Source organism: Myotis nattereri (assembly GCF_964212035.1).
Source record: "Myotis nattereri genome assembly, chromosome: 16".
Lineage (NCBI taxonomy): Eukaryota > Metazoa > Chordata > Mammalia > Chiroptera > Vespertilionidae > Myotis > Myotis nattereri.
In genome coordinates, this window is record NC_138091.1 from 17,381,385 (window position 1) to 17,405,542 (window position 24,158).

The 24,158-nt window shown below is 52.8% G+C and overlaps 3 protein-coding genes across 8 annotated transcripts; all 3 read right to left on the bottom strand.

The window, feature by feature from the left end:
- Positions 1-3,836: 3,836 nt before the first annotated feature.
- On the bottom strand, positions 3,837-6,746 carry BACC1 (BPTF associated chromatin complex component 1). 6 transcript variants are annotated; one of them, XM_081110600.1, is made up of 6 exons: positions 6,405-6,746; positions 6,112-6,206; positions 5,501-5,602; positions 4,680-4,870; positions 4,395-4,499; positions 3,837-4,151 (listed from the first exon to the last, which is right to left on the bottom strand). In XM_081110600.1, the coding sequence occupies exons 1-6, from the start codon at positions 6,423-6,425 to the stop codon at positions 4,087-4,089; spliced, it is 579 nt and encodes a 192-aa protein (XP_080966726.1). In that variant the 5' UTR covers positions 6,426-6,746; the 3' UTR covers positions 3,837-4,086. The 6 variants fall into 6 exon arrangements, with proteins under 6 accessions (XP_080966726.1, XP_080966728.1, XP_080966730.1 ...); XM_081110601.1 differs by having other exon boundaries at positions 3,892-4,147; positions 6,405-6,725; XM_081110602.1 differs by lacking the exon at positions 5,501-5,602 and having other exon boundaries at positions 6,405-6,725.
- RNASEK (ribonuclease K) lies at positions 6,746-8,548 on the bottom strand. Its single transcript, XM_081110606.1, has 3 exons — positions 8,173-8,548; positions 7,461-7,537; positions 6,746-7,068 (listed from the first exon to the last, which is right to left on the bottom strand). The coding sequence occupies exons 1-3, from the start codon at positions 8,248-8,250 to the stop codon at positions 6,927-6,929; spliced, it is 297 nt and encodes a 98-aa protein (XP_080966732.1). The 5' UTR covers positions 8,251-8,548; the 3' UTR covers positions 6,746-6,926.
- Positions 8,549-9,080: 532 nt separating this feature from the next.
- On the bottom strand, positions 9,081-22,885 carry ALOX12 (arachidonate 12-lipoxygenase, 12S type; the record flags this gene model as incomplete). The annotated part of the gene is given in 15 exon segments (XM_081108920.1): positions 9,081-10,672; positions 11,029-11,199; positions 11,309-11,409; positions 13,405-13,526; positions 13,991-14,160; positions 14,364-14,450; positions 17,373-17,582; positions 18,397-18,540; positions 19,646-19,806; positions 20,154-20,257; positions 20,374-20,496; positions 20,586-20,667; positions 22,036-22,255; positions 22,258-22,279; positions 22,701-22,885. Coding segments are annotated over 15 exon segments (2,082 nt in total). The 3' UTR covers positions 9,081-10,492.
- Between the last annotated feature and the right edge of the window lie 1,273 nt (positions 22,886-24,158).

A 24,158-nucleotide genomic window follows, 5' to 3' on the forward strand; every position in this document is an offset into this window, starting at 1 on the left:
TCTGACACCCACAATTTGGAGATTGTCGTCTTGGAATATCAGAACCTGCTAGGCCAGCGGTTCTCAACCTGTGGGTCGCGACCCCTTTGGGGGTCGAACGACCCTTTCACAGGGGTCGCCTAAGACCATCGGAAAACACATATATAATTACATGTTGTTTTTGTGATTAATCACTATGCTTTAATTCTGTTCAATTTGTAACAATGAAATTGGGGGTCACCACAACATGAGGATCTGTATTAAAGGGTCGAGGCATTAGGAAGGTTGAGAACCACTGTGCTAGGCGTTCTTGGGGAAGTGAGTGAGGGTTTTGTTTCAGGGATGTATAGTCATTGGTGTATACGGATGATCTGATTTCATGCTGATTTGGGGGTGCATTATGTTTTGGGGTGCCACATAAGTTGCAAGGCTCAGAGTAGATTTGGGGGGGACATGAAATTCAATTTGGAGTCTTGTATTTTTATGCGGTGGAACATAATGGAACCTGGGAGCATGTTTGAAGGCCTTCTATGGTTGTGGGTCCATGAGGGGGAGAAAAGCTATACATTTGAATGTTGTGGAAACTTACTTTGAGGAGGGGATATTCCTGTGTGTGCACAGATGGCCAAGGAGCTTTATCCAGGGGCAGAAACAAGTTGGGGGCTCAGGGTGGGAAATTAAAGTTTTGGGGTGTTCTTATTTGGGGGTGTTGGCAACTATTTGGGTGAAACTGAGGGATGGATCATAAGGTGAGATTGAATTAGGGGTGTTACTTAATGTGGAGCACATTTAGTTGTCCTTTGCTTATATATAGCTCCTTTGCACCCCAGATTCTAGAAATCTTTCTTTAGTGAACCCCAAATATGCCCAGGATTTGATGGGAGAAATTTGGGAAGGAATGCATTTCCTCTTATTTCTATGTGGTCCAAATAGGTCTGAGGGAGAAAAGGTGATTTTAGACTCCGAACCCCAATTTCTTAAGGGAGCACACCTCAGTTTGGGAGAGGGTGGAGAAAATGGGGTGTCTTGTGGTAAAGTGGACACCCCTGAATAGGTCAGTGCTGTTGGAACTGTGGCAAGGAGAGTGGTGGTTGGGTACAAGGAGGTGGTTCTTGTACCCTGATTTTCTAGATAAGAGCCCCAGACAGAAAGCCGAAGGAGAACTGGGAGTGTGGGTGAGATGGGGGGAGGGGTTCCCCACGGCAGCAGGGGCTAGGGGGCAAGCCAGGCCAGCTCTGCACGCCTGGGTCCCTGCTCTGTGCGGCTCTCCTCCCCCCTCTCCCTCCCACCGCCCACCCCCACAACCCAAGGGAAAAAAACTGCCTGTGCAACAGCAATGGCAGATTCCAATCCTCCAGGCTTTCCTGAACCACCACCGAGACCAGCCAGGGGGGAGGGGAAGGGAGGATCGGGCTTTCCTGCTTCCCTGAGACTGGGGCTGGGAGCTTGACCTCCTGGCCCCTAGCCCTTCAAGGAGTGCCCCCCCCGGTATGGAAGCCAGGTGTCCTGGACCCCAGCCCCCGAGCGGGGGGGCCCGGAGAGACCGGGAGAGGAAGGAGGGAGTGACTTCCAAAATTGGCATCGGGACAGAGCAGGGCTGGCGGGAGGCAGGCGAAAGACAGAATTTTCCTGAAAAAACGGGGCTATCTGAGGACCCCAAATTTGGAGAGGTAGTCCAGGACCGTTCTGCCAACATCCTGGATTTTTTGGGGATTTTTTGGGAGCCCCGGGACCCCTCTAGATGGGGTGAGGAATGTAGTGTTGGGGGAATCTGACTGGGGCATTGCAGCTGCCTCTCCCGCCGAGTTGGACACGGATGGGCTGGGACGGGTTTGGGGGGGTGTCCCCAGTTCTGACTGGGAGTGGAGGAACCCCTTCCTCAGCTCGCTTATGGGGGTCCCCCCTCCCTAGGGCACTCCCCACTCCCTGAGCCAGCCGAGAGGAAGGAGGCCAGCGATGCGACTGGGGCGGCTCCTTTCTCCTGCACCCCAAATGTGAGGGATGCACCCCAAATTTTGCTCCCTTCAAAATAGGGGACCAGGATCTCAGGGGAGAGTAGCTGAGGTAAGTGGGGAGGAAAGTGTCCCCTGTTTTCAGGAGAGACGTGGCGGTTGGGGGGGGAGGTTTGGAGGTGCGTGCTGGGGTGGGGTTGGGCTTTGTCAGTCTTGGAACTGGGGGGGTAATTGGAGAGGTTTTCTCTTATGGCCCTAAAGTGTAGTCCCCCAGGTGGAAACCAAAGGCTGAGACCAGAGGGCGCCCCAACATCCCCAGCCGTTAGTAAAGTGTTTGATTTCTGTTTCACCCCCACAAAAGCTCTGCCAAGGATGGGAGCTGGGGGCAGCTGTTCAGTTGAGGGACTCTGGGGGCTAGGATGAGGAGCAGGAGGCCGTGGCAAGATTTGATGCAGGAGAGATAGGGGTGTCCGAGGGGTCTGGCACCCCCAGGGCCTAAAAAGCCTGCGTACACCTACCATCTTAGATCTTTTTTATTGCTAAGAGTTTTGGGGGGTGTGTCGAAAGGTAGGGTGGTGAAGGGTGGGCTGGGAGGTGGAAGGGTAACTTTGGGGTTTTAGAGGACATTGTTTTGATTTGCAGGAGGGATTTTGCCCCTTGGATGTTGATTTCTGGGGTGTGCTTTTAAGAAATCAAATACTGGACAGGAGAGAAGGGCTGCGGGAAGGCCTCGGGTGGGGGTGGGGAGGCCGTCTCGGCTGAAACGTGGCTTTCTGGGGTGGGCCCACTCCTGAGCCTGGCGGGCGGGGGGTGGGGGCTGTTGCGCTGGGTGGACTTGGGTCCTGGGGGGCCATGGGGTGTGGAAGCAGAGCTGGGGGCTGGATACCTGGCCCCCAGGTCCAGATGGCCCCTTCCTGGCCCTGCTGCTCTCCTTCCCCCCCTACCCCCACCCCCAGCCTCCATTTCCTGCCTGTGGCCTCCATCTTGAGGCAGCCCAGGCCCAGGGCCACTTCCGGCCCCCCTCTGCCTGCCCCCCTCTCCCAGCCACGCTCTGGCCCCACCACCTCTGGATTGCCAACTCCAACCCTGCTGGCCTGGGCCTCCTGTCTCTCCTGGCTTTCTCTTGGGTTCTGACCCAGAGAGGGAGGATCGGACACAGGAAGCCTTGGGTCCCTGCCCTGTGACTCGGGAGTTTGTTGGCCCCCGTGTCATTCCCATTCCTCCGCCTCTGACCCCACCCTAGGGATCCCCGAGCAGTTTCTACAGAGGGAAGAGGGTTCCAGTCTTGTTATACTGAGACTCCCGTAGGCCCCTCTCCCTCCAGTTGCCTGCCCATCTCCTCGCCCTGGTTTCGTTCCCCCCAACCATTCTTGGGGGCCATGTTTGCTGCCTTTGATACCTTCTCTCTCTCCCTGCTCTTGGTAGTGGGGTCTTCCCAGCACTGTCTCATTCTCCCCTCCTCTCAACCCACCCGTCCTGCTCCCGCCCCAGCAGCACACTGTGGTTTGTACGGCACTGTGGCCACGTCCAAACCACACTGTGGTGTTAGAGCGAGGGTGGGGGAGGCACCGCTGAGCCCAGGAGGCCACCCTGGAGAAGCGACACAGACATCTGGGGCTTTCCTGCGAGGTTGGGGGTGGGGGTCCGGGGAAGGGGGTTATGAAAGCACGGGAAACAACCCCTCTAAACTCCCCAGGGCAGTCTCAGGAGTACTGCCTGCTAGGGACCCTGGGAGTCAGTTTTGCCTTCAGAGAGCAAAGTGGAGTCTTTGTTCCCCACACCCTGCTCCCCTGGCTCTAGCAGCACAGAAATATTGGCACTGGGAAGAGTCTGCCAATATTGGCTGAGCTGCTCCAGGCAGGGCAGTGAGAGCTGCCGAGGAGGGGCCGAGTCCCTGGGGGCTAGGGAGAGAGGAAATGGTCCCTTGTCCTTCAATAATGTCAAATGAAGGAACCAAGCTGAGAGGGAAGTCTTTATTTTTTTCTGTATAAAAATGTCCATCAGATGCACATCAAAGGGTTTGGGGCAGATGCTTATACGACAACAGCAAGGGGGCAGCCCCAGCAGTCCTTTGACCCTCTCGTGCAGGCCTTGCTGAGTCCCAGGCGATCCACAGGTCCAGGGTAAACAGTGAGAGGGGTCAGAGGTGGAAGGCTCAGCGAGACAGCAGAGGAGGCTGAGCGGAGGTCACGAGAAGGCCAGAATCCAGGGTCAGGCTGTCTGGAACAGGAAGTGAAATGGCCGAGATGGAGCGAGCCCCAAGTATGTTTCCAAGGCAATTCCTGCCTCGCCAACGCCCCCAGCTCTTTACTGATCCAGGCACCTGCGCTGTGTATGAGAGAACCTTCTCTTCCGAAGCCCCTGGATAAGGGAGGGGACTCCTGCCAAGACCCTCCCCTCCTATTCACATGACACTTCCTCCCCGACCCCCTTCAGCTGGTGTGGGAGGAGGAGGACTCCTACCCTGGTCGAAGTTGAGTTTCTTGGATGGAGGAGTTTCTCCTAGCCCTTCAACATCCACCAGGTCACTGTTGGCGTCGGAGTCGTTCAGAGCACTGAGGGTCACATCTGGGAGGGGCATAAGCTAGGTTCTAGGCTCCCTGACTCTCCCTCCTACCCCCACCCCCGCCACTCTGGGAACCTTCACTGGGAGAGGAAGAGATCTGTCCTTCTTTGACCCAAGCCCAATGCTCTCACTGAACCTCAGATGGGATTTTAACTCCTAGGCAGCAACTCCACAGCCCTCACCAGCCTTCTGTTTCTTTATGGGGGGACCCCCAGCCTCAGGGACACTGGAGCTGCTTGGTGGAGGGGCAGCTGGAGGCGGCGACAAGACACCCGATGCCACCTTCTTCAGCCCTTTCTTGGGTGACTCAGATGGAAGGGGGACACCGGAGTCTTCATACACTTTGCGCTTCACGGTGGCCTTTATCTGAGCCCTGAAGAGAAGAGAGAGGTTAGGGAGTCATCATCAGAGAGGCTCAGGGGAGTAGGGAGGGCTGGGGCAGGGCTAATGGGCCACTCTGAAGGATACTGGGGAGCCCCTTCGGAATCTGATAAGAGTCCAAGTTAGGGCCCCAATCCTTTGGTAGGGTCTCATCTTCCTGAAGCTTTTCACTCACTCAGGGTAGACGAGTGTAATGAGTGAATTTCCTCAACTGAGTAGTGGGAAGGGCCCATCTCCTAATTCTCTTTTGGGAGAGAAGTATGGATGTGAAAAGCAAACAGGTAAGTCTCAGTGATCTACAGGTAGAATCTGATAAACTAGTTCAGAATCACAGTACCCCTGGAAACACAGCAATCGAGTCTCAAAAGATCTATGTAAATTCAATTACTGGGTGTCTCGGGCAATCTTGGAAGGTCCTGATTACAGTAGCGTTTGAATAACTTCTGACCAATTGTGACAATTCTTTTATCTTCCAGTCCTCATGGGGATGCTAGCAAAACTGAAAACTAGCAACAAAGCGGGAAAGATGTTGAGCTAGGAGTTCTGAGAAAGATGGAACAGTGGGTACGGAGGAAGAAAGCTGCCCGCCCCCCTCTTTCTCTACCAGCCGCCCCTCCCTCACACTGTCCGTTCCTTGATGACACAGCTGATGTGATTAAGATCGTCCCCAAACCGCTTCACAGCAGCCCTCAGCATCTCTATCTCCGTCTCCGTCCACTTGGCACTGTCAGAGGGGAGAGGGGAATAGTGGGAGGAGGAGGGGTGTGGAGCCAGCCCCCAGGCTATGCATTCCACAGCAACCAGCCCCCCCACCCCCCATCCCTGGAGCCCCTCCCATAGATCCATAAAGAGATCCTCCTTAAAAAAGAAAAGAAAGCTCTTAAGATGCCTTGGGAACCCCGAGGACCCCCAAGCATATTGCAACAGCCGCCACATTACCAGCAAGCCTGTTCCCCGTTATCGTGAAATAGCTGCTGTAAACCGCCCACGGAAACCAATTCAAAGCGTAGGGGGGTCTGACAGACACCTGGCCAGTCTGCAGCCGTCTGGGAATCCCCCAGGCCGGGTGGGTGGGTAGTGGTGGTGGCCTATGGTCTGCGGGTCCCCTGTCGTTCATTCACGCATGTCTACCCGCACAAAGGCCCACTAGAGCGAACACCTGTCCCTGCCCTAGAGTGTCCGAGTCCTGGCGTCCGCACTCAGCCTCCGCGTCCCAGGCCGGGGCTCACGTACCCCGCGGGGGAAGAGTCGGCCACGGGATGCAGCTGCATCGTCAGCTCCCCGAGCTTCGTGAAGGCGGCACCCGCCGCGGAGAAGATCTCTCCGACCTGCGGGTGGGGCAGCATGACGGGGGGCCGCGGCACAGCCCCGCGCCGTCCCGCCCAGACCCCTAGCCCCACCCCAGGCTCGCTTCCCGCCGGCCTCCCGCCCCCCAAACCCCACCCCAGGCGGAAGAGTCGCGAGCGGACTGGCGGGGACGCCCTCCCGTGGCCGCCAGGGAGCGCTGTCCGCCAGGGAGGTCGAACCTTTGTGGACGCTGACGTCATGGTCCGTGCGCCTCCGGCACGGAGACGCAGCCGCCGCCGCCGCCAGCGAGCCGGGACCACCGAGAGCCAGCCGATCCGGCGCTCCGACCCGCGCAGGAAGTCCCGCCCCTCCCCGCAGCTGATTGGCTCGACCTCGGCCGCTCCGCGCCTCACCAGCAGGTTACTTCGGCCGCCTCGGCGCGCGGAGGGGAGTGGAAGGGACCGCCCCCCTTCCGGTCCGGCTCCACTACACTTCCGTCGAGGGGTAGGGACTGCCTACTCCGAGGCCCGGATCCAGCCCCCAGTGCCCGCCTCTCCCGACCCAAGCACAGACTCTAGGCTTAAGAGAGCAGCTTCTCTTTATTGTCGTTTGGGAAAAGGCGAGGGGGCCGGAGGGACAGGGACAGCCAGCCCCAGCCTCCCTCCCCCGGGGCTGGGCCCCGGAATGAGGGTCAGTCGGGGGTGGGGAGAGTCTTTAAATAGAAGAGGGAGGGGGCCGAAGGGGGGGAATGCGGCCGCGCTCTAGCGCACCATATACTCCTTGCGCTTATTGAGCCGAACTTGGCAGAAGGAGAAGCCTCCGAGGAGGAGGTAAAGGCCCGCAGCGATGAAGCAGTTGTAGCTGACTTGCTCGTAAAGATCGTATATGTTCTGGGGGCCATTCCTAGGGGAGGGCATTAGGCAGAGAAGTGTCAGAAACAGGAACAGCGGCCCACACTCACAGAGCACTGACCACGTGCTAGGACGGGTTCTACGTGCCTTCACGTGCATTACCTTCACTCAGTCTTCGTCACCCTATGGGGTGAGTTCTAGTACAGCATCCATTTGCAGAGGGGGGCGGAGGCACAGGAAAGTCAAGTAAAATACGTCAAGAAGCCACAACTAAAGTGGCGGGTTTAGGATGGCCGCCGAGACCAAAACAAACTGTACGCTAAAGAGGGCAGTTCTCCGCACCCGCTGTCCGAGGCACTGGGCCCCAGGCATCCGGCCTCCTGAAACCCCCCGCCACAGGCTCCGCCCTCTCCCCTCCCCCAGCCTCTCCCACTCGCCACTTACTCAAAATCTTTCTCCGTGAAGGGAACGTCCTCAATGAGCACGGCCGAATGGACGTTAAAAAAGATCCCGAGCATTATCTGAAACGGAACGGGTAGGTTTTGACCTCAGGCATCTGCGCGGGTCACTCCCTAAACCCCTTCCACGTCTCATGTTGCCACAACATCTGGGGTTGGGAATGAACAGAATGCGCTGGGAATGGAGGTCGCTGTTGCCAGAGTCGCACTCAGTCGCCCGGAACAGGGCATGAGGCGGTGACCGAGACGCCTGGGCTGGGGACAGGGCCGAAACGGTGAGCAACCCAGCAACCCGGGCCATTCCCCTCTTCAGAGGCGTCATTATCACGGGACAGGGCAGAAGGGATCCGGGGGGATCGGCTCCTGGAGTGGGGCGGGCAGAGTCCTGGGCAAACAAGGCCCCAGCTACACATGTCGGGAGCGAAATTCGGTTTAGGCATCTCTCAGGAGCCCAGCGCGTCCTCCTCTTACCAGATTTACCAGCCCGGACTCCCCTCCCAGCTCCCTCCTCCACGGCCCGCCCCACTCTAGTTCCCTATTTCTCAATCTCAGTTCTGTCTTGTTACCCAAAGACGACACCCCCCCGACACACACACCCCACCTGCTGCTGCTTTCTAAGGCCTGGAGCCTCCCAGCCTCCCAACACCCCCACACCCGGCCCCCAGGTCCTCTCCAGTCCTCGCAGGCCGGCCCCTCACCAACATGATCACTCCCCAGGCGCTGAGGACGATGCCGCAGGCGGCCAGCTTGGGCCCACAGCACAGAAGCGACACCATGAAGACGGAAGTCGGGGGTCGCCGAGATCGGGGCCGAGCGGAGAGGCGGTGAAGGGAATGCCGAGACGCCGGAGCGGTGAGAGGCGGCCGGACTCGGGGGCTAGCGCCGCGGACTGCAGGCTGGCGGCCGGCCGAGGGGCGTGGCCTCGGGCCCAACCTTGGCGCGCGGGGGGGGGCGCCGGGCGGAGGACACCGGGCGGCTGGGGCTGTCCTCCAGGCGTTGGTGGCCAAAGGCGGCTCGGACACCACGCCGCTCCCTGGAGTCCCTCACCGACCCATGTATCCGGGGCGCGAGTATGGGAAGGGCAAGTGCCTAACGTTTCTTGGTCCCCCCCCTCCAGGTTGCAATGGAAGGAGCCGGAACGTCACGTGATCCGGTTTGGCAGGTCACATGACGAGGAGCCCCCAGCGGCTGGTTTTTGGGGAAGGCGTCTAGGATCGCGGAGCGTCTGGTCACCTTGGAGGTGGGCTCTCGGTAGCGGGGGATTGGAACGGACTTGCCCCCTCAGATGCTGTACTTTTGGGTGGCATCTCTCCTGTGGGGGACATAGAAATTCACGACGAGAGAGGACGCCCGTTTCCCCGCGCACTCCTACCCTTAAAAAGCGATATTCCGGCGCAGGACAAGGACATGAGACCCTTCCTGAGGTCGAGCGGACGGGTGCGGCCAGAACGCTTCCAAATTGCGGAGCCTTCTGGGCATTGGGAATACTTGAGTGACGTTTGCTACCAAACATGGAATACTAAGAAGTTTTGGATGCCACATCCAGGAAAAATATGGGCGTCAGGGAAAGCCGAGGGAAAGTAGACTGTGGGTAGGTTGTGAAGGTGAGTGGTCCTGCTAAATGTACTGGAGAAAGAAATAATACACAAAACATCACTTTGCTTCCCTACTGCAAACTAAGGAAACGGATGATAGGCTCTTTGAATACGGTAAGGGGACACGACTTTAAAAATATGAGGAAGTCATTCACTCCAAAGAAAAAGCTTGTATACTTCACTGGTCAGAGGCAGGTTTGTAAAAATGCATGTTTGAAGAACACAGTTCTGTTCTGAGCTCGTCCCCAGTCTAGTGAAGACAGTGATCAAAGCATGATTGAGAGGGGCCATTCTGAACCCACGATAAACAAACTGTGGTTAGCATAATTTTGTGGTACGTTTTCACTTATTTTGTGCATATTGTTCTGAAAAGGGTAATGAGGGAGAACATAGAACCTGGATCACAGGTAGTGACTGCAGTGTACTAAAGGGACTGGGAAATGGTCTTGAGACATGAATTTCATGTCTCTTTTGTTTGAGACTATTTGGGGAAGGAAACCAAAAGATTTTATTTTTTTAAATATATTTTATTGATTTTTTTACAGAGAGGAAGGGAGAGAGATAGAGAGTTAGAAACATCGATGAGAGAGAAACATCGATCAGCTGCCTCCTGCACACCTCCCACTGGGGATGTGCCCGCAACCCAGGTACATGCCCCTGACTGGAATCGAACCCGGGACCTTTCAGTCCACAGGCCGACGCTCTATCCACTGAGCCAAACCGGTTAGGCAGGAAACCAAAAGATTTTAGTCTGCTCTAGGAGCACCTGTCGTATTCCAGGACTTTTGGGGGTAGGTGTGTGAATAGCGGTGGAGGGAAAGTTGGGAAAGAACAGAATCAGGAATTTTTAAGTTGCCCACCAACCATGAAGTCTAGCTCCAGGGAAAGGAGAATTAGTTGAAGTAGTTCATTTCTCCAAGAAATCTCCCCACCCACCCCTGAGAGCATTCTCTGGATGTTTGCAAGTAGGGTCAGTGCCTCAGGCCAGATCAGGCAGCCTTGTCCAGGTACTGCCCCTGAGGGCCACATTCAGCCTGCAGCCTGTGCACGTCTCTCGCAAAGCACAGGGGTGTTAGTTTTGTTTTGTTTTTGTATTTTTAAATGTAAAGCAAAAGAATATTTTGTGACACGTGAAGTTCACCTTTCACTGAGCATGAATAAAGTTTTATTGGAACACATTCACACTCGTTCAGTTTCATATTGTCCCATTTGCTACAATAGGAGTTGAGTAGTGACAGAGTCTGTGTGGCCTACAAACCATACAATTTTTATTTGGCTTTTTACAGAAAAGGTTTGCTGCCTCCCCCTCCCTCCTAGCACCCCACTCTCCCCACCACCACCACCCTGCCTGGGCCAGTGGGCTACTGATGTAGAGAATTTATTTTGGAGAGCTGAAGTTTTCCAGGTGGGGGCACCATAGAGCTCAGATAGTGATACTGTTCTCTATGTTGCTGGGCTTTAAGTATTCGTAGGCAAGGTCAAGCTGCTCATTGCGGGCTGTCATTTCCCTCTCCCAGTTTTCCAGATCTGTATGGAATTGGTTTAGTACAGCTTTGGTCTTGGAGCCCGAGAAATACTGCTCTTTGTGATGCCCCAGAGGAACCTAAGAACGAACAAAGGATCAGTCAGTTTCTAGTTTGAAGGCAGAAGCACCTAGAGCAGTGATGGCGAACCTTTTGAGCTCGGCGTGTCAGCATTTTGAAAAACCCTAACTTAACTCATGTCACATATAGACATTTTTTGATATTTGCAACCATAGTAAAACAAAGACCTATATTTTTGATATTTATTTTATATATTTAAATGCCATTTAACAAAGAAAAATCAACCAAAAAAATGAGTTCCCGTGTCACCTCTGACACGCGTGTCATAGGTTCGCCATCACTGACCTAGAGCCTAGCCCCTCACTCTGATGTTCCCCTTCCATAATCATTTCTCTTCCCCAGAGTCCTCACTTACCATGTCTGGCTGGCGTCGACCCAGATGCCATGTGATGGTCATTTGAAGACAGGCCTGTTGGACATCAGGGAGTGAGCCCATCACTGTGTCCATTGTCACATCTTCCTTGGTGGTGGGTGGGGGCATTCGCATTGTGCATGGGGCATTAGGCACCCAGGCATACCAGTCCAGCTGGGGAAAGAAAGTACAACCCTAGGATCCTGGCACTTAGGGTTTGAACCCCTATCTCTCCCTTGGGTATCCACTTGCTTTCAGGACCTGGGCTTTCATCTGTCCATACCTGGCCCTTGTTGATGGCCCCATGCTGGGCTGTGCACGTGAACACACACATGGTAAGGAAATGGCAGAGCTGATTCAGAGACTGGAAGGAGACAGGGAAACCTGGGGAGGAAAGGAACAGGATTTAGAGGCCACAGCATGAGAGGAGAGAAATAAAGGTTGATGTCTGCATTTTAGAATTGATGGGTGTTGGTTCATTTATTCAAATATATTTGCATCAGACATTAGTTTCAGTTCAGGCTCAAGCAATCCAGTTTGGATATCTTAAGCCAATTAACTCTCTGACCTCAATTTTTTCACCTATAAAGTGTGGATGATACTTACCTTCTAAATGAGATACTGTATCAAATATTGCTATAACTGCTTAATAAATAATAATTATTGTCATTATGGAAGGGTTGGGGGCTGAAAGCGTTAAGTGATCAAATATCCCTGCCTTAAAAAATGGTTAAGAATTTACGGTTGCTCCCCCCTCTTCCCAATTATAATGTGAGGAATAAGAGAAGTCATGATTTCTAGTGTCACAGCCAAGAGAGGCTTTCTACAAAGGTTATCCCAGGCCACCCAATAATCGTATCAGTTAAGTGGAACAAGTATAATCACTCTCCTTTTATAGATAAGACAGACACAGTTGGGAAAAGGCAGAGGCTGACCTTGAACTTGGGATCCTGACTGCTAATTTCTGACAGTTTTTAATCTTAACATGTTTCCTCTACAAGTCTGTTGGGAAAATTAGGGAAAAGTTAGCTATGAGAACTGAGGGAGAGAGACTGAGAGGCCGTTAGTTGGAGGTTAAAGTTAACATGTGGAGGTTGTATTTTCCAAATGCAGTTGGTACTAGTTGGGGAAAAGATGGCCAGGAAGAGGAAGTAGAGACTTGGGGGCATGTGGAGCCTAAGGGATGGTACTGAGATGTCCTAGAGAGTTTGGTCCTGGGAGGGTGGGGATGGTGCAGCCTCAGATTCCGCAGGGAGAGGCCCCTCCAAAGCGCAGGTGTTGACTTATTGCTCACTGCATCTCCTGGGTCTGACCACAGTGGCTCCCCAGTAACTGTCTGTAGGTGTCCTACAGAGGCAGAGATGCTGGTGTGAAGTGTGAGGAGCAGGGACTGAAGGACGATTTGAAGCAGTCCAGGTTGGTCCACGTGTGCTAGAGAGACGAGGATGAGCCTAGGAGAGCTCAAGAAAGGCAATTTCTTCCCCAGCAGTTCAATGTGATTCGGGTATGCTAAAGCTAATGACTAGATCTTAAGCCAGTGGCTAGTCCTAGCAGGTGTGGGGGGAGGACAGATTGGCAAAGGAATGTGAGCACTAAGGGACAGGGAACTGAGTTTAGGTTTGAGCCAAAGCATGTACAGTACTGAGCTTGCACCTAGAATGACTGTGCACTGTGGTAAAGTGTGCAGTATGCCTGGACCCTCTGTGTGTGCTGGACAGTAGCAGACAGGATAAGAAAGGAAAACCAGAGTGGGTCATTGTGGGATTTGGTGGGAAAATCTTCCCATTCATATCCTCAGGCAGGCCCTAACCAGTTTGACTCAGTGGATAGAGCGTCAGCCTGCGGACTGAAGGGTCCCAGGTTTGATTCCGGTCAAGGGCATGTACCTTGGTTGCGGGCACATCCTCAGTAGGCGGTGTGCAGGAGGCAGCTGATCGATGTTTCTCATTGATATTTCTAACTCTCTATCCCTCTCCCTTCCTCTCTGTAAAAAAAAAAAAAATCAATAAAAAAAATAAATATCCTCAGGCAGGAAAATAGACATTATGAAGAGAGATGTGAGCCCCAGTAGGGCCTGGTCAGATCCCCCACTGGCTGTGGTTCTGGACCCACTGGGCCCATGCTGTGGCAGGTTGGGGTCATCTGTGACTAGACAAGGGGGAAGGACATAAAAGTTGATGGCCAGGGTTTTTGAGGAGGCTAATCTTTGAGTTCCTAGGATTGTCCTGAGACTTAGGAGGTGGGAATGAGATCCAGATGCTTCATGTGTGGAGGATGAGAGGGGAATGAAGGGTTGGGATCATGTCCCCAGAAGGGCAAGGCTGACAAGGGGCTCTGGGCAGGGTCTGAGGAGCTTCCTTCTCTGGGGAGGGATCTCACCTCGGTCCTGGGCCTGGCACAGCCCCACCTCCGTGATCTCCCGACACCAGGCCTGCAGCTCAGGGTCCCCTCTCACGACGTCATCCCCGTGGTAGAAGAGGTGGATGATCCCTTCCACGTACCTGCCCAGAGGAGAAGGGAGCTGAGCTCCTTGAGAGTACAAGGCTCTAGCCTCTGACCTCTACTCCTTTTCTGTGGCCTCTGTCCAACACACTCTTACTATGTCTGAGTGTAGAACTTTCAAGACTTATCTTTTGAGACATTAGTGTGGAAAGGAATGAAATTTGGTCACTTGTAGAAATTCTCCATACATGGTTGATAGACAAAATGGACACAGTTGGAACAAAAACCCTGATTTCTCCAGATCCCCCAGTCTCCCCATCCAGGGGAGGCTGTCTCCCCCCATCCTAGTCTCTTCCTTATCAGACCCTACTCGCTGTCTCCTCACTGTCCCTCGTCTCTCCCAGCATCGAGTCCTCTGCTCCTCCCGTCTGGACCTTCTTGTTTCATGTTCCTTTTGTCCCATGATGATCTCAGGCCAAAGCCCCATTTTCATTGTCATTTCTCAGCTCCCACTCTGACCCACCGAGCAATGATCTCCCAGAGCCGTAAAGCATCATGGGCATAGAGGGCACTTGGGATGCCCAGCAGGCCTCGGTCAGCCAGATCGTCAGGAGGACAGAGGGAGCGGTAGGTCAGCTGAGCCATGGCCCGACGGATCAACTGCACATGGCCGCCTCCACCGGTGCTCACAGCCTGGGACAAGAGAGATGAGAGGCCTTGAGGAAGAAGACAGGGCATAGTATACAAGAGGTTCCGATATGGGGTTCTCACATTTAAAGACATGGGTATAAAGGGACAGGCTCCTGGGTTTAAGGGGTCAGGGCATTCACACCAGTTGGTCTGGGATCCTGAACATGACAGCAGTTAGGCGGCCCCACATTCCATTACCCCCTTACCTTATCAAACACACCTCCCTCTGAGATGAGTTGGGTCCTTGCCCGTGTGTTGATCTCTATGGTGTAGCGGGTGTGTGGGATCAGGAGCTGGATGGAGAAGGTTGGAGGAGTGGTTTATGGAGGACGTGCTTGGGCCCTTCTGTATCAGGGAGTGGCGCTCAGCATGGTGGCCTCCTGTCCTCTTGATGCTTTCCTGCTTGCTAGTGCCTTTGCAGGCTGGTCTCCTACTTCTCTGGTCACTCATTCTCATGCTCTTTACTCCCCTGTGAGTCAGGCTCTGGAGCTAGACCTACCTGGGTTCCAATCTACACTCTGATCCTTGCCCAAGGCACTGGACCCTCTAATAATAATCTGTCTTATCCCCTATCTGTCACCTCATCTGCCAACAGGGGGTGATAATAGGGTTTCTTATCTTAAGAGGCAGTGGTGATGCTTAGGTGAGTGACGTATGAAGAGGGTTTAGTACACACAGAAGTCCTCAGGTCTCAGCTGTTGTCATTTATCTTCATTATTTCCATCTTGAGTGTTCGACTTGAAAGAATCGTCCCCTTTTGATTTTCTTTTATATTTCTATCATTTGCATCCTCATAGCTCATAATTTCCTCTTTACTCATCATCAAAGCCACACTCTTCTGGTCGCTTCACAGTTGGCTTTTAGGGGGTGAATACCTTTACTCAGAATAAAAGGAGGCATTCTAAGGTACCTACTGAAGCAACATGGGGGCTGCACCATCCCCTTAGGCAGTTATTTTTAATAGCTTTTCTAAAGAATAGCTTTCCTGAGGTGTTAAGGCTACATGAGGATGTACATTTCTTTTTATCTCAGACTATTTTGTGTTCATTTCCACCCAGTTTATACACAGGTCTTCTGTAGTGTTGGTATCTGAGTTGATGCTGGACACAGGGAATGTGATACCTCTGGTGTCAAGATGTCAAAGCAGCTCACCGTCTGAAACTTTTCAGAAAGTTGATGAAAGAGGTTGAGTTGTCATAGAAAGTCCAAAGTCCACATGAGGAGAGAAGATACCTGAGGACAATCGATTTCTAATAAGAGTAATAATAATCGCAATTGCAAGAACGAAAGGTTTTTCTAGCTTTCAGCCCGTGTTACATTGTTATGTCGTTTTATCCTTCAACAACCCACGGTGGCGCTCCTGTTGTCCTCATTTAGAGATGAGGACACTGAAGCAAGCCTCCGGTCAGTTCTGAGGCCAGGATTCAGGAGTAGATGCTGGCAGTCTGAATCCAGAGCCTGCCTGCGTTACAGGTTCCGTCTCCTGTGTGTCCTGATAACAGCTCGGTGGTTTGCCAGGAGATGAAGCTGTTCTGGTGAGTGGATGGAGGTGTGGAGAGGGGTGAACTGGTAAAGGGGGGTGAGCAGCAAATTGTGATGCAGGAGCACCATGAGGTCAGTAAAATCCAAGAGTCTATTAATCGCACAGATTCCATCTCGTCTATGTTACCCCAGACTCACTGAGGCCGTAGCTACTACTGGGCAGGTTTGAGGGTCAGGGTGTAAATCCCCAGCTTAAAACACAGTTCAGTTCTCCTTACCCAGATACTCATTTGCATATCTTGCCAACATTTCAAACTTTGTGGACCTGACACTAAACAACTTGTGTTTGCTTCCAAACTGGCTTTCTCTCATGACTTTGCTGTTTTGGGGAAACAGAAGAGCCAAAGCTTTGCTCTGGTTCATAAGCTTGTATCAGTATTGTCCCTTCTCTGCCATGTTCTTTTTTTTTTTTTTAAATTTATTTTATTGATTTTTTACAGAGAAGAAGGGAGAGAGATAGAGAGCCAGAAACACCGATGAGAGAGAAACATCAATCAGCTGCCTCCTGCACATCTCCCACCGGGGATATGCCTGAAACCCAGGTACATGCCCCTGACCGAATCGAACCTGGGACCTTTCAGTCCGCAGGCTGACGCTCTATCCACTGAGCCAAACTGGCTAGGGCTATTCTCAAAATCTTGATGACACTTTAGGTATAAAGAACATGGCAGAGGCCGAAACCGGTTTGGCTCAGTGGATAGAGCGTCGGCCTGTGGACTGAGGGGTCCTGGGTTTGATTCTGGTCAAGAGCATGTACCTCGGTTTAGGCCCCATCCCCGGCCCCAGGTGTGTACAACCAATCCATTTGTCTCTCTCACATCTATGTTTCTCTCTGTCTTTTCCCCTTCCCTTCCACTGTTTCTAGAAATCAATGGAAAAATATCCTCAGGTGAGGATTAGCAACAACAACAATAAAAAAGATTTTGAGAATACTTTCAAACAAGCACAAGTCCTATTTTGTTTCCCTTTGCCTGGCAGTAGATACTGAGTTACTCTTTTATAAAATTACAACCCACCCATCCTGTAGATTCTTAGGTGTTACAGCTTAGACCTGTGACCTTTCTCTCTTCGGTCTTATTTGAAGTCATGTGCACCTGCTGTTTCCTCCAAGTCTTTGATTTTTTTTGTCATTCCTGTAACTACTTTGCGTATCTTTCTCCACCTATTTCCTGGGCATGTATAAAGTAACCTACTGGGGCGTTCTCCTTGCCTTTTGATCCATTTCTACAGCAGACTCCTCAGTTGGGGTGGGACATTCTCCGTCAATACTATAGTGTTTATAGGCTGTCTCTTGTGATTTCAAATTCTAGTTCCAGATATTTTTCTCTGGTTCTTGTGGGCATCACTTGTCTTCCTGGATAAGCAATAAATCTCCTAGGACAGGAGCAAGGGTTTTGTTTTACTAACAATTGTCCAGCAATACTCCAGGTCATTGCTAGATGGTCAGGTCTCTGGAATTTCAGAGGATTCCCTTATAACATGTCCTGAAGAAACATTAGGTGACTTGATGCAATTAAAACGCAAGTCTTAAAATATTGACACAGTCTTCCTTTTCTTCCCTCCTTCTTTCACAAATGGATGTAAACATTTTTTGCTGCTGCAGTATCATGTGATACTGGCCATTTCCTCTCTTGGGTCTGAGCAAGATGGGACATGGAGGGTAGAGGATTTACCTTGAAGACAGGGTGCAGTCCTGGGAGGCACCTCATGGTGGCGACAGCGATGACTTCACCCACCAGATGAGTGTTCAGCAGATGGTATTGGAGCTGGTGCAGTTGGAAATCTGAATTTCGGACCCAGATCTTTGCCAGGAGCCAGGCAAGTGGAGGATCCGAAGGCAGGAACAGTGATGGGGTGGGGGAGCTGGGGTTGGGAGGCTGGATCTGGGAAAAAGAAATTGAATATTTATTGAACTTCCACTTTATGAAGGATAATATGGTCACCATTCCCGGGGAAACAGAGGACTAAGTAAGGTTATTCTTTTCCAGGAAGTTATAATCTAGTAGGAGGAACGAGGGCCCTTCCACCCTGCCTCTCACTGGCTGTGCGGCCATATGAGTGCCATGATGGTCAGGTTGAATGCGGGAGAGTCAGAAGCAGGAGCCCAGTAAGGAGATTCTAACAGTGTTGGGAGAACTGTGGTGAGGTTCTGAGTTAGGGTGGGGGATTGAAAAGGAGAAGCTGGATATGTTAGATAATTGACAGTGTTTGCTGAAAGTTGAGAATTTTGGGAGAAAAGATATTCGGGAAACAATGTGTATTTAGAGTCAAGGCTACGGAGAGAGTAAATAGTGATTCTCAAAGTGTGTTCCCAAACTAGCAGCATCAGCATGACTTTGGAACGTGTTAGCAAGGCAAGTTCTCAGTCCCCATCCGAGATCTACTGAATCAGAAAATCTGGTGGTGGACCCAGAACCTGTGTTTTAACTGGCCCTTCAGGTGGTTCTAACGCACACTAAAGTTTGAGAACCACTGAGTACAGGGTGAGAACTCCAAGAGGCCATGATGACTCTTGAACAGGTACTTCCAGTTGGGTGAGTCAGGGAAAACCAGGCTGCAAGCAAAGACTGACTTGAGGACATGTCTCACTGTGTGAGATGGAATTTGGGAACCAAGAGCCAGGGGGCTGGGTCCCTGGGAGCAGAGGCTGGGATGAACAGAGAGCAGTGTTGGGAGGAGGATGCCCCGGTGCCTCACCTGGATGACCATGGGCAGCAGCTTCCCACTGGGTTCCATCTTCAGCATGACAAGGGGGGCGGCCAGGTACTGCTGCTCTTCTCGGATCACATTGGCTGGAATTCCATCCAGTAGGATGAAGTCAGCCTCAAACAGGGAACCTTTCTGGGGAAAAGATGAACATACCCATCGTTAGAATTCAAAATCTGCAGGGACAGGGCAAAGGGGGGGAAGACATTTAAAGATACTTAATTTTATTAACCAACATCACTCCAATAAATTTAATTAAAAAATAAAGACATCTATCTAGTGTCTTGCCATCATCTTATATTAGTACCAGAGCCTATTGGCAGAACCAGAGCATCTCATTTTAAATAAACGAAGAAACAACCTAGTGCGGGTTGATGGCTTGTGCAGGTCCGGGTCTAGTACCTGGCCTCTCAGTCCAGTTTGCATTGTAGGCATTGCAAACTCTCCCATGTCAAGAAGGCTCTGCCCCTTCCCCAACGTCCCCTAGCGCTCTGCTCCCTGCGTTGGGCGCCCATCAGCTCAGCAAACGCTCTTTCACTCGCTGTCCAAATCTCACCTCCTCTGCCAGGTAATGCACAGAGGTTCCCTGACTGCCATTGCCACGGAACCCAGACACATGCACATGGACATGCTCACATCCTGCTTTGTTCGTCTGCCTTACATCCAGCTCATCTTTCCTGTATCCAGCTTCCTCCTCCAGGAAACCTCCTCAATTCCCCCCACCTGACAGTGCATTTTTTTTTTTAAATACACTTTTATTGATTTCAGAGAGGAAGGGAGAGGGAGAGAGAGAAAGAGAAACATCAATGATGAGAATCATTGATTGGTTGCTTCCTGCATGCCGCCTACTGGGGAGCAAGCCTGCTAAGTGGGCATGTGCCCTGACCAGGATTTGAACCCTATGCTCCTGGTTCATAGGTCAATGCTCAACCACTGAGCCACACTGCTGGGCTGACAGTGCATTCTTCACCTTTCTTGCTGCCCATGAACACTGGGAATGTGTTTGTCCCAGTTAACATGTCTGGCCCCACCTGCATGCACCTTGGACGTCCATGCTGGGAGTTCCTCATAGTTTCTCCTACATGTTTTGTCATCTCTGGGTTTTGTTCCAGCACAGGACTCCTCACCCAAGGACAAGGGTTACCACAGCCTCCCTTCCCAGACTCACTTTTGGTTCCTCCTCTTCACCACTTCTCCCCACACAGACAAGGAGAGAACAGTGTAGGGTGGGAGGAGATACCTGGAGTTCTTTCTCCAACTGGGCCTGAAGCTCCTCCATCCCTGTGGGCAGCAGCAGCCTGGAGGGCAGAGAGGTGGAGCGTCTCAACAGCATGGGGTTGGCGCCATTGAGGAACTGGTAGCCAAAAAGCTCATCATCCTGCCAGCGCTGATGAACCTTCTCTGTGGGGTAAGGGTGGAGGGTAGGAGGAGGATATTCTTTTTTAAAAAAATTGAATTTATTGGGGTGACATTGGTTAACAAAATTATGTAAGTTTCAGGTGTATAATTTTATAATACATCATCTGTATACTGTATTGTGGGTTTACCAGCCCAAAAGGAGGAGATATTCACCACAACCCTCCTCTAGGCTCTACCCCAGTGATTCAGGCATATGACTGCCCTGTATCCAGCCCCTCTCTGAGATGACGTCTCATCTGGCAAGGCCTTATTGGGGACTATGGAGTGTGAAGGTTGGGTCATCAAAAGGGGCCATCACAGGTTTATAGGCACCTGGGGGAATCACTGACCAGCCAGGGAGCTCTTCTGGCCCCAGAAGATCTGATCAAAATCCTCCAGATGGTTCCAAGAGCTCAGGAGGGTGTACACACGCTTGAGGACCATCTCCAGTGCCCTAGGACAGGCATTGAGGCATGAGCCCATTTGCTGACTCCTCAGCCCCTCACTATTTACCACCATTCTTGGGCCTCCCAGCCCTTAGTCTGCTCTGAGCTCCAGGCTTTTCCTCACCCCGCCTTCAGTGTCCAGTCAAAGTCCAGCCTCTTCTTCTCGTGGAATCTCACATTTGGAGGTAGATCGTCCTCACTGCCTGCAGCTATAGTCAGGGGTAAGCCTTCCTTCCAGGTGGCCCAGCTAGGACATGGGGACAAGGTTCAGGTCAGTGATGTGGGCAGGGTCGGGGGGAGGGTGAAACTTGGGGCCTAATATGGGTGGGCGGTCACCAGTATACTTGCTGTCTTTCCTTCAGTTCCTTCTCTCGATGTTTCTGGAACACATCCGATGCATTGTCTCCTGCCAGGCGGGCTGGGGAGACATGAAGACAATTGGCCACACAGTTTTGCGTGGTCCTGTGCTCTGTATGTCCTCACCGTCCTTTTTGTATCGTAGTCCATGTGTTCAGTTGTGCTCTGTTGCTTTTATCTCTGGCTGTTCCTCAGTTCATTGATTCCCCAAACACATTTATCCCAACTTTGCACTCCTATCTCAGCCCTCATCTCTTGCCTTGAGACCAAAGTGTCATGTTTGCCACCATTTTCTTATCCCTTAATCCATCTTTCCCTACCTGATCCGATTTCATCAATATCTATGGTTGGATAAATCACCTGAATTAAGGTGACAAAATCTTTTTTTTTGTTTTTAAATCTTCACCTGAGGATATTTTTCCATTGATTTTCAGGGAGAGTGGAAGAGAGAGGGAAAGACAGAGAGAAACACCGATATGAGAGAAACAAATTAATTGGCTGTCTCCTGCACGAGTCCTGACCAGGACCTGGGCCGAGGAGGAGCCTGCAATGAAGGCCTGTGCTCCTGACTGGAATCAAACCCCAGATCCTTAGGTCCGCAGGCCGATTCCGGTCAAGGGTCTATCCACTGAGCAAACTGGCTAGGGCAAGGTGATTAAATCTTAGTCACCCCTATGCCCACACCTGTTTTCCTACTACATATTGCTTTGCTGAATTTTCACTTCTTGCATCTCACCTGCCACACCTTCAGCTGTTCTCAAAAGCTGTTTGCTTTCTTTACCTGACTTCATCTTCCCTAGACTTTCTATTGAAGTCCGTGTTTACTGACTTCTTCCTCTTATCAGTACTTATACTCACCTGTGTCAAAGTCAGGTACGTAATGTTTCCAGCCTTACCTGTTTCACCCCCATTTGTCTCTGTGTTCCTGTCTCTTATTTACCACAGTAATTCAATATTTGCTGTCCTCGTTCATTCCAACACGTCATTGTGCTCCCTGCCCTCACAGGTGTCTTTCCATGTTGTCACATCATTTATTGCTCCCCTTCCCTGCCTCCTCTCAGGTGTCCCATGTGCTAGCCTTACCTGTCCCTGCCCTGACTTGTTCCCAGTCACACGGAGATTCCTTTCCGCTTTACTTTGGCTCTTCTGTTTCCCAGCGTGGCTGCACCTCCCATTCCCTCTGCTCACATCCTTGGGAGGTGGGATCTACACATCACTCACTTCCCCGTCCAGGCCCACTTCCAGCCTTTTTAATTCTATGTGTAAATTTCCCCTCATTGCCTGCCTGGGCCACCCTTAACCTCCTGAGCACGCACTTTTTCAAGCCTCTAGGACCATCCTCAGTGCAATCCTCCCTCCTCCCCAGCCCCATCCTCCACCTCCACTACTCCCTACGCCCTGCACCCTCTTCCCCGAGGCGGCCCCTCACCGGTGCCCTCGGGCAGGGTCAGCTCGCCCTCGCCCTGCACCCAGCGGTAGCAGGGGAAGGCGGCCTCCTCTTTGGCTCCTGGGCCCTGCACGGTGATGCGGTCGCAGAACCAGGCGTCGTCCACCAGGGAGTGGTGTTTGCGCAACTTCACGAACTGCAGTGGCCCCAAGTCCTGGGGAACGTCCTGTTCGAACTCCTCCGCCTGTGGGGACAGAACCCGGTGAGGCTTAGGAGCGGGGACCCGGGAGAGGACGTTTACTGGGGTGCGGGGTCCTCTGTGGAGCCGGTAACGAGGCCTCCGGGGACAGCATTGCTCCTCCCAACACCCGCGCGGTGGGTCTCAGACGCCCATCGCACCGGGAGGACAGGGAGGCGGGGCGAGGCCCTGAGGGTCTTGAACGCTGAGCACCATCACTACCCCGTCCACTAACCGAGCTCTCACCGCGCCCGCGCTCTCGGAGGCCCTTCCCTTTGACCACTGACCCCACGACACTGGCCTGGGGTCAACTGGGAAAGTGGTGGAGGCTGCGGGGACCACGGTCGGTGGGGGAGGGAGAAAGGGGTTGAGCCCAGCCCGACCCTCTCCCCGCTTAGGGGCTGGCGTCCCAACTCCTGGGACTCCCAATGGGTGCGTTCGCGCGGTTACTCGCCGCCCCCCCCCCCACCTCCTGCCGTGAGCCCGGCGGGGGTTGGGGTCCCCGCTGCCCCCGCTGACCTGGCCCCGCGCCGGCCGCAGCTCCAGCTCCAGCTCCGCCTCCCCGCGCTCCCCGACCAGCCGCAGCTGCACGCGGTTGTGCGACCCGGAGAAGAGCCAGGCGCCGGTGGCCACGCGGACGCGGTAGCGGCCCATGGCGAGGGGGAGCCGCTCAGGGCCGCCGGCGTGAGTCTGGGTGCCCTAAGGCAGTTTGGGTCTTTAAAGATGGGTCTGGGTGCCGCCCCCTTCGCTACTTTCAGGCGCTCCCCAGTCTCCGCCCCAGACGAGCCCCAACCTGCCAGCAGCCTGGGGAAGGGCAGCGCCTACTGGTTCGAGCTGCTGTGGGAAGATAAAGGGGCCCTTGGCCCGGGTGAGGCCCAGAGGATGGATGTGGCAGAGCGTCTCTGACCCTCCTGGCGAGGCCTGGGGCCAAGAGCCTCCAGGTGGGAGGGAGCAAGGATGAGGACACTCCCCAGGCCTCCAGGCCTTTTGGAGAGCTGGTTGATAGAGGGGGTGAGTGGGCCTTCCCCTTCCGGAGGGGAAAGTTTCCCTTTTTCTGGACCGGGACCATGGGAAGGCCAGCCTGGGAGGCTTTGCTGGGCTGCTAGACCCCTTATGGACCTGAAAGTCTTCAGTTCCTGATTTCTACCGCATCTGAGCCCCGTCCTTCAATAAATGACCAGAGGTTGCCAGGCTGCCTAGAAGCTGGAAAAGCAACAGCTCAGAGACTTGCTGCCCGCCTCTCCCTGAACCTGGCTGCAAGCATCCTGGCATTAGGGTCCTAGTTGCACCAGATATTGGAGGAGGCCTAACAGAGGCAGGCAGTGAGAGCCTCCTTTGTCCAACCTTCATAATGGGTGCAGGAAGGGTTAGGGGTCCCGGTATTAGGGTGCAGTATGGAGTCACTGCCCAGGATACATGGACGGTTCTCATGAACTTTGCCCTTTCCAGGTGAATGCAGCCTTTTGGTCTTCATTATATTCCAGGTAAATATTTATAACTAGAGGCCCGGTGCACAGATTTGTGCACTGGTGGGATCCCTCGGCCTGGCCCCAGGGATCGGGCCGAAATCAGCTCTCCAACATCTACCGAGAGGTCAACATCTCCTGAGAGGTCCCAGATTGCGAGAGGGCACAGGCCAGGCCAAGGGACCCCACTGGTGCACGAATCTGTGCACCGGGCCTCTAGTATGTATATAAGATCTTTGGTAATCTCTTCCCACCCTCCTCGCTCCCTCTGAGATTCATTAGTCTATTCCATGTTTCTCTGCCTGTGCATTGAGTGTCTGCCCCCTGGTGCTCAGTGTGCATCATAGCTACCGGTCAAACAGCCGCTTAGGCTTTTATATATATAGATGGCCTCGTTTTACTGACCATGGTGCCTGCTTCCTCTACCAGAATTCTAAGAGATCAACCAATGAACTTGTATG

What these genes read in the sequence shown, in the direction of transcription:
- RNASEK (XM_081110606.1), bottom strand. Translation starts at nt 8,250, where the DNA reads ATGGTGTCGCTTCTGTGCTGTGGGCCCAAGCTGGCCGCCTGCGGCATC. An exon ending in CCTGGGGAGTGATCATGTTG is followed by an intron (nt 7,538 to 8,172) that starts GTGAGGGGCCGG and finishes GTTCCGTTTCAG; the next exon opens with ATAATGCTCGGGATCTTTTT. An exon ending in TTCACGGAGAAAGATTTTGA is followed by an intron (nt 7,069 to 7,460) that starts GTAAGTGGCGAG and finishes GCCCTCCCCTAG; the next exon opens with GAATGGCCCCCAGAACATAT.
- BACC1 (XM_081110600.1), bottom strand. Translation starts at nt 6,425, where the DNA reads ATGACGTCAGCGTCCACAAAG. An exon ending in GTCATCAAGGAACGGACAGT is followed by an intron (nt 4,871 to 5,500) that starts GTGAGGGAGGGG and finishes TCTTCTCTTCAG; the next exon opens with GGCTCAGATAAAGGCCACCG. An exon ending in GAAACTCAACTTCGACCAGG is followed by an intron (nt 4,152 to 4,394) that starts GTAGGAGTCCTC and finishes TTCCTGTTCCAG; the next exon opens with ACAGCCTGACCCTGGATTCT.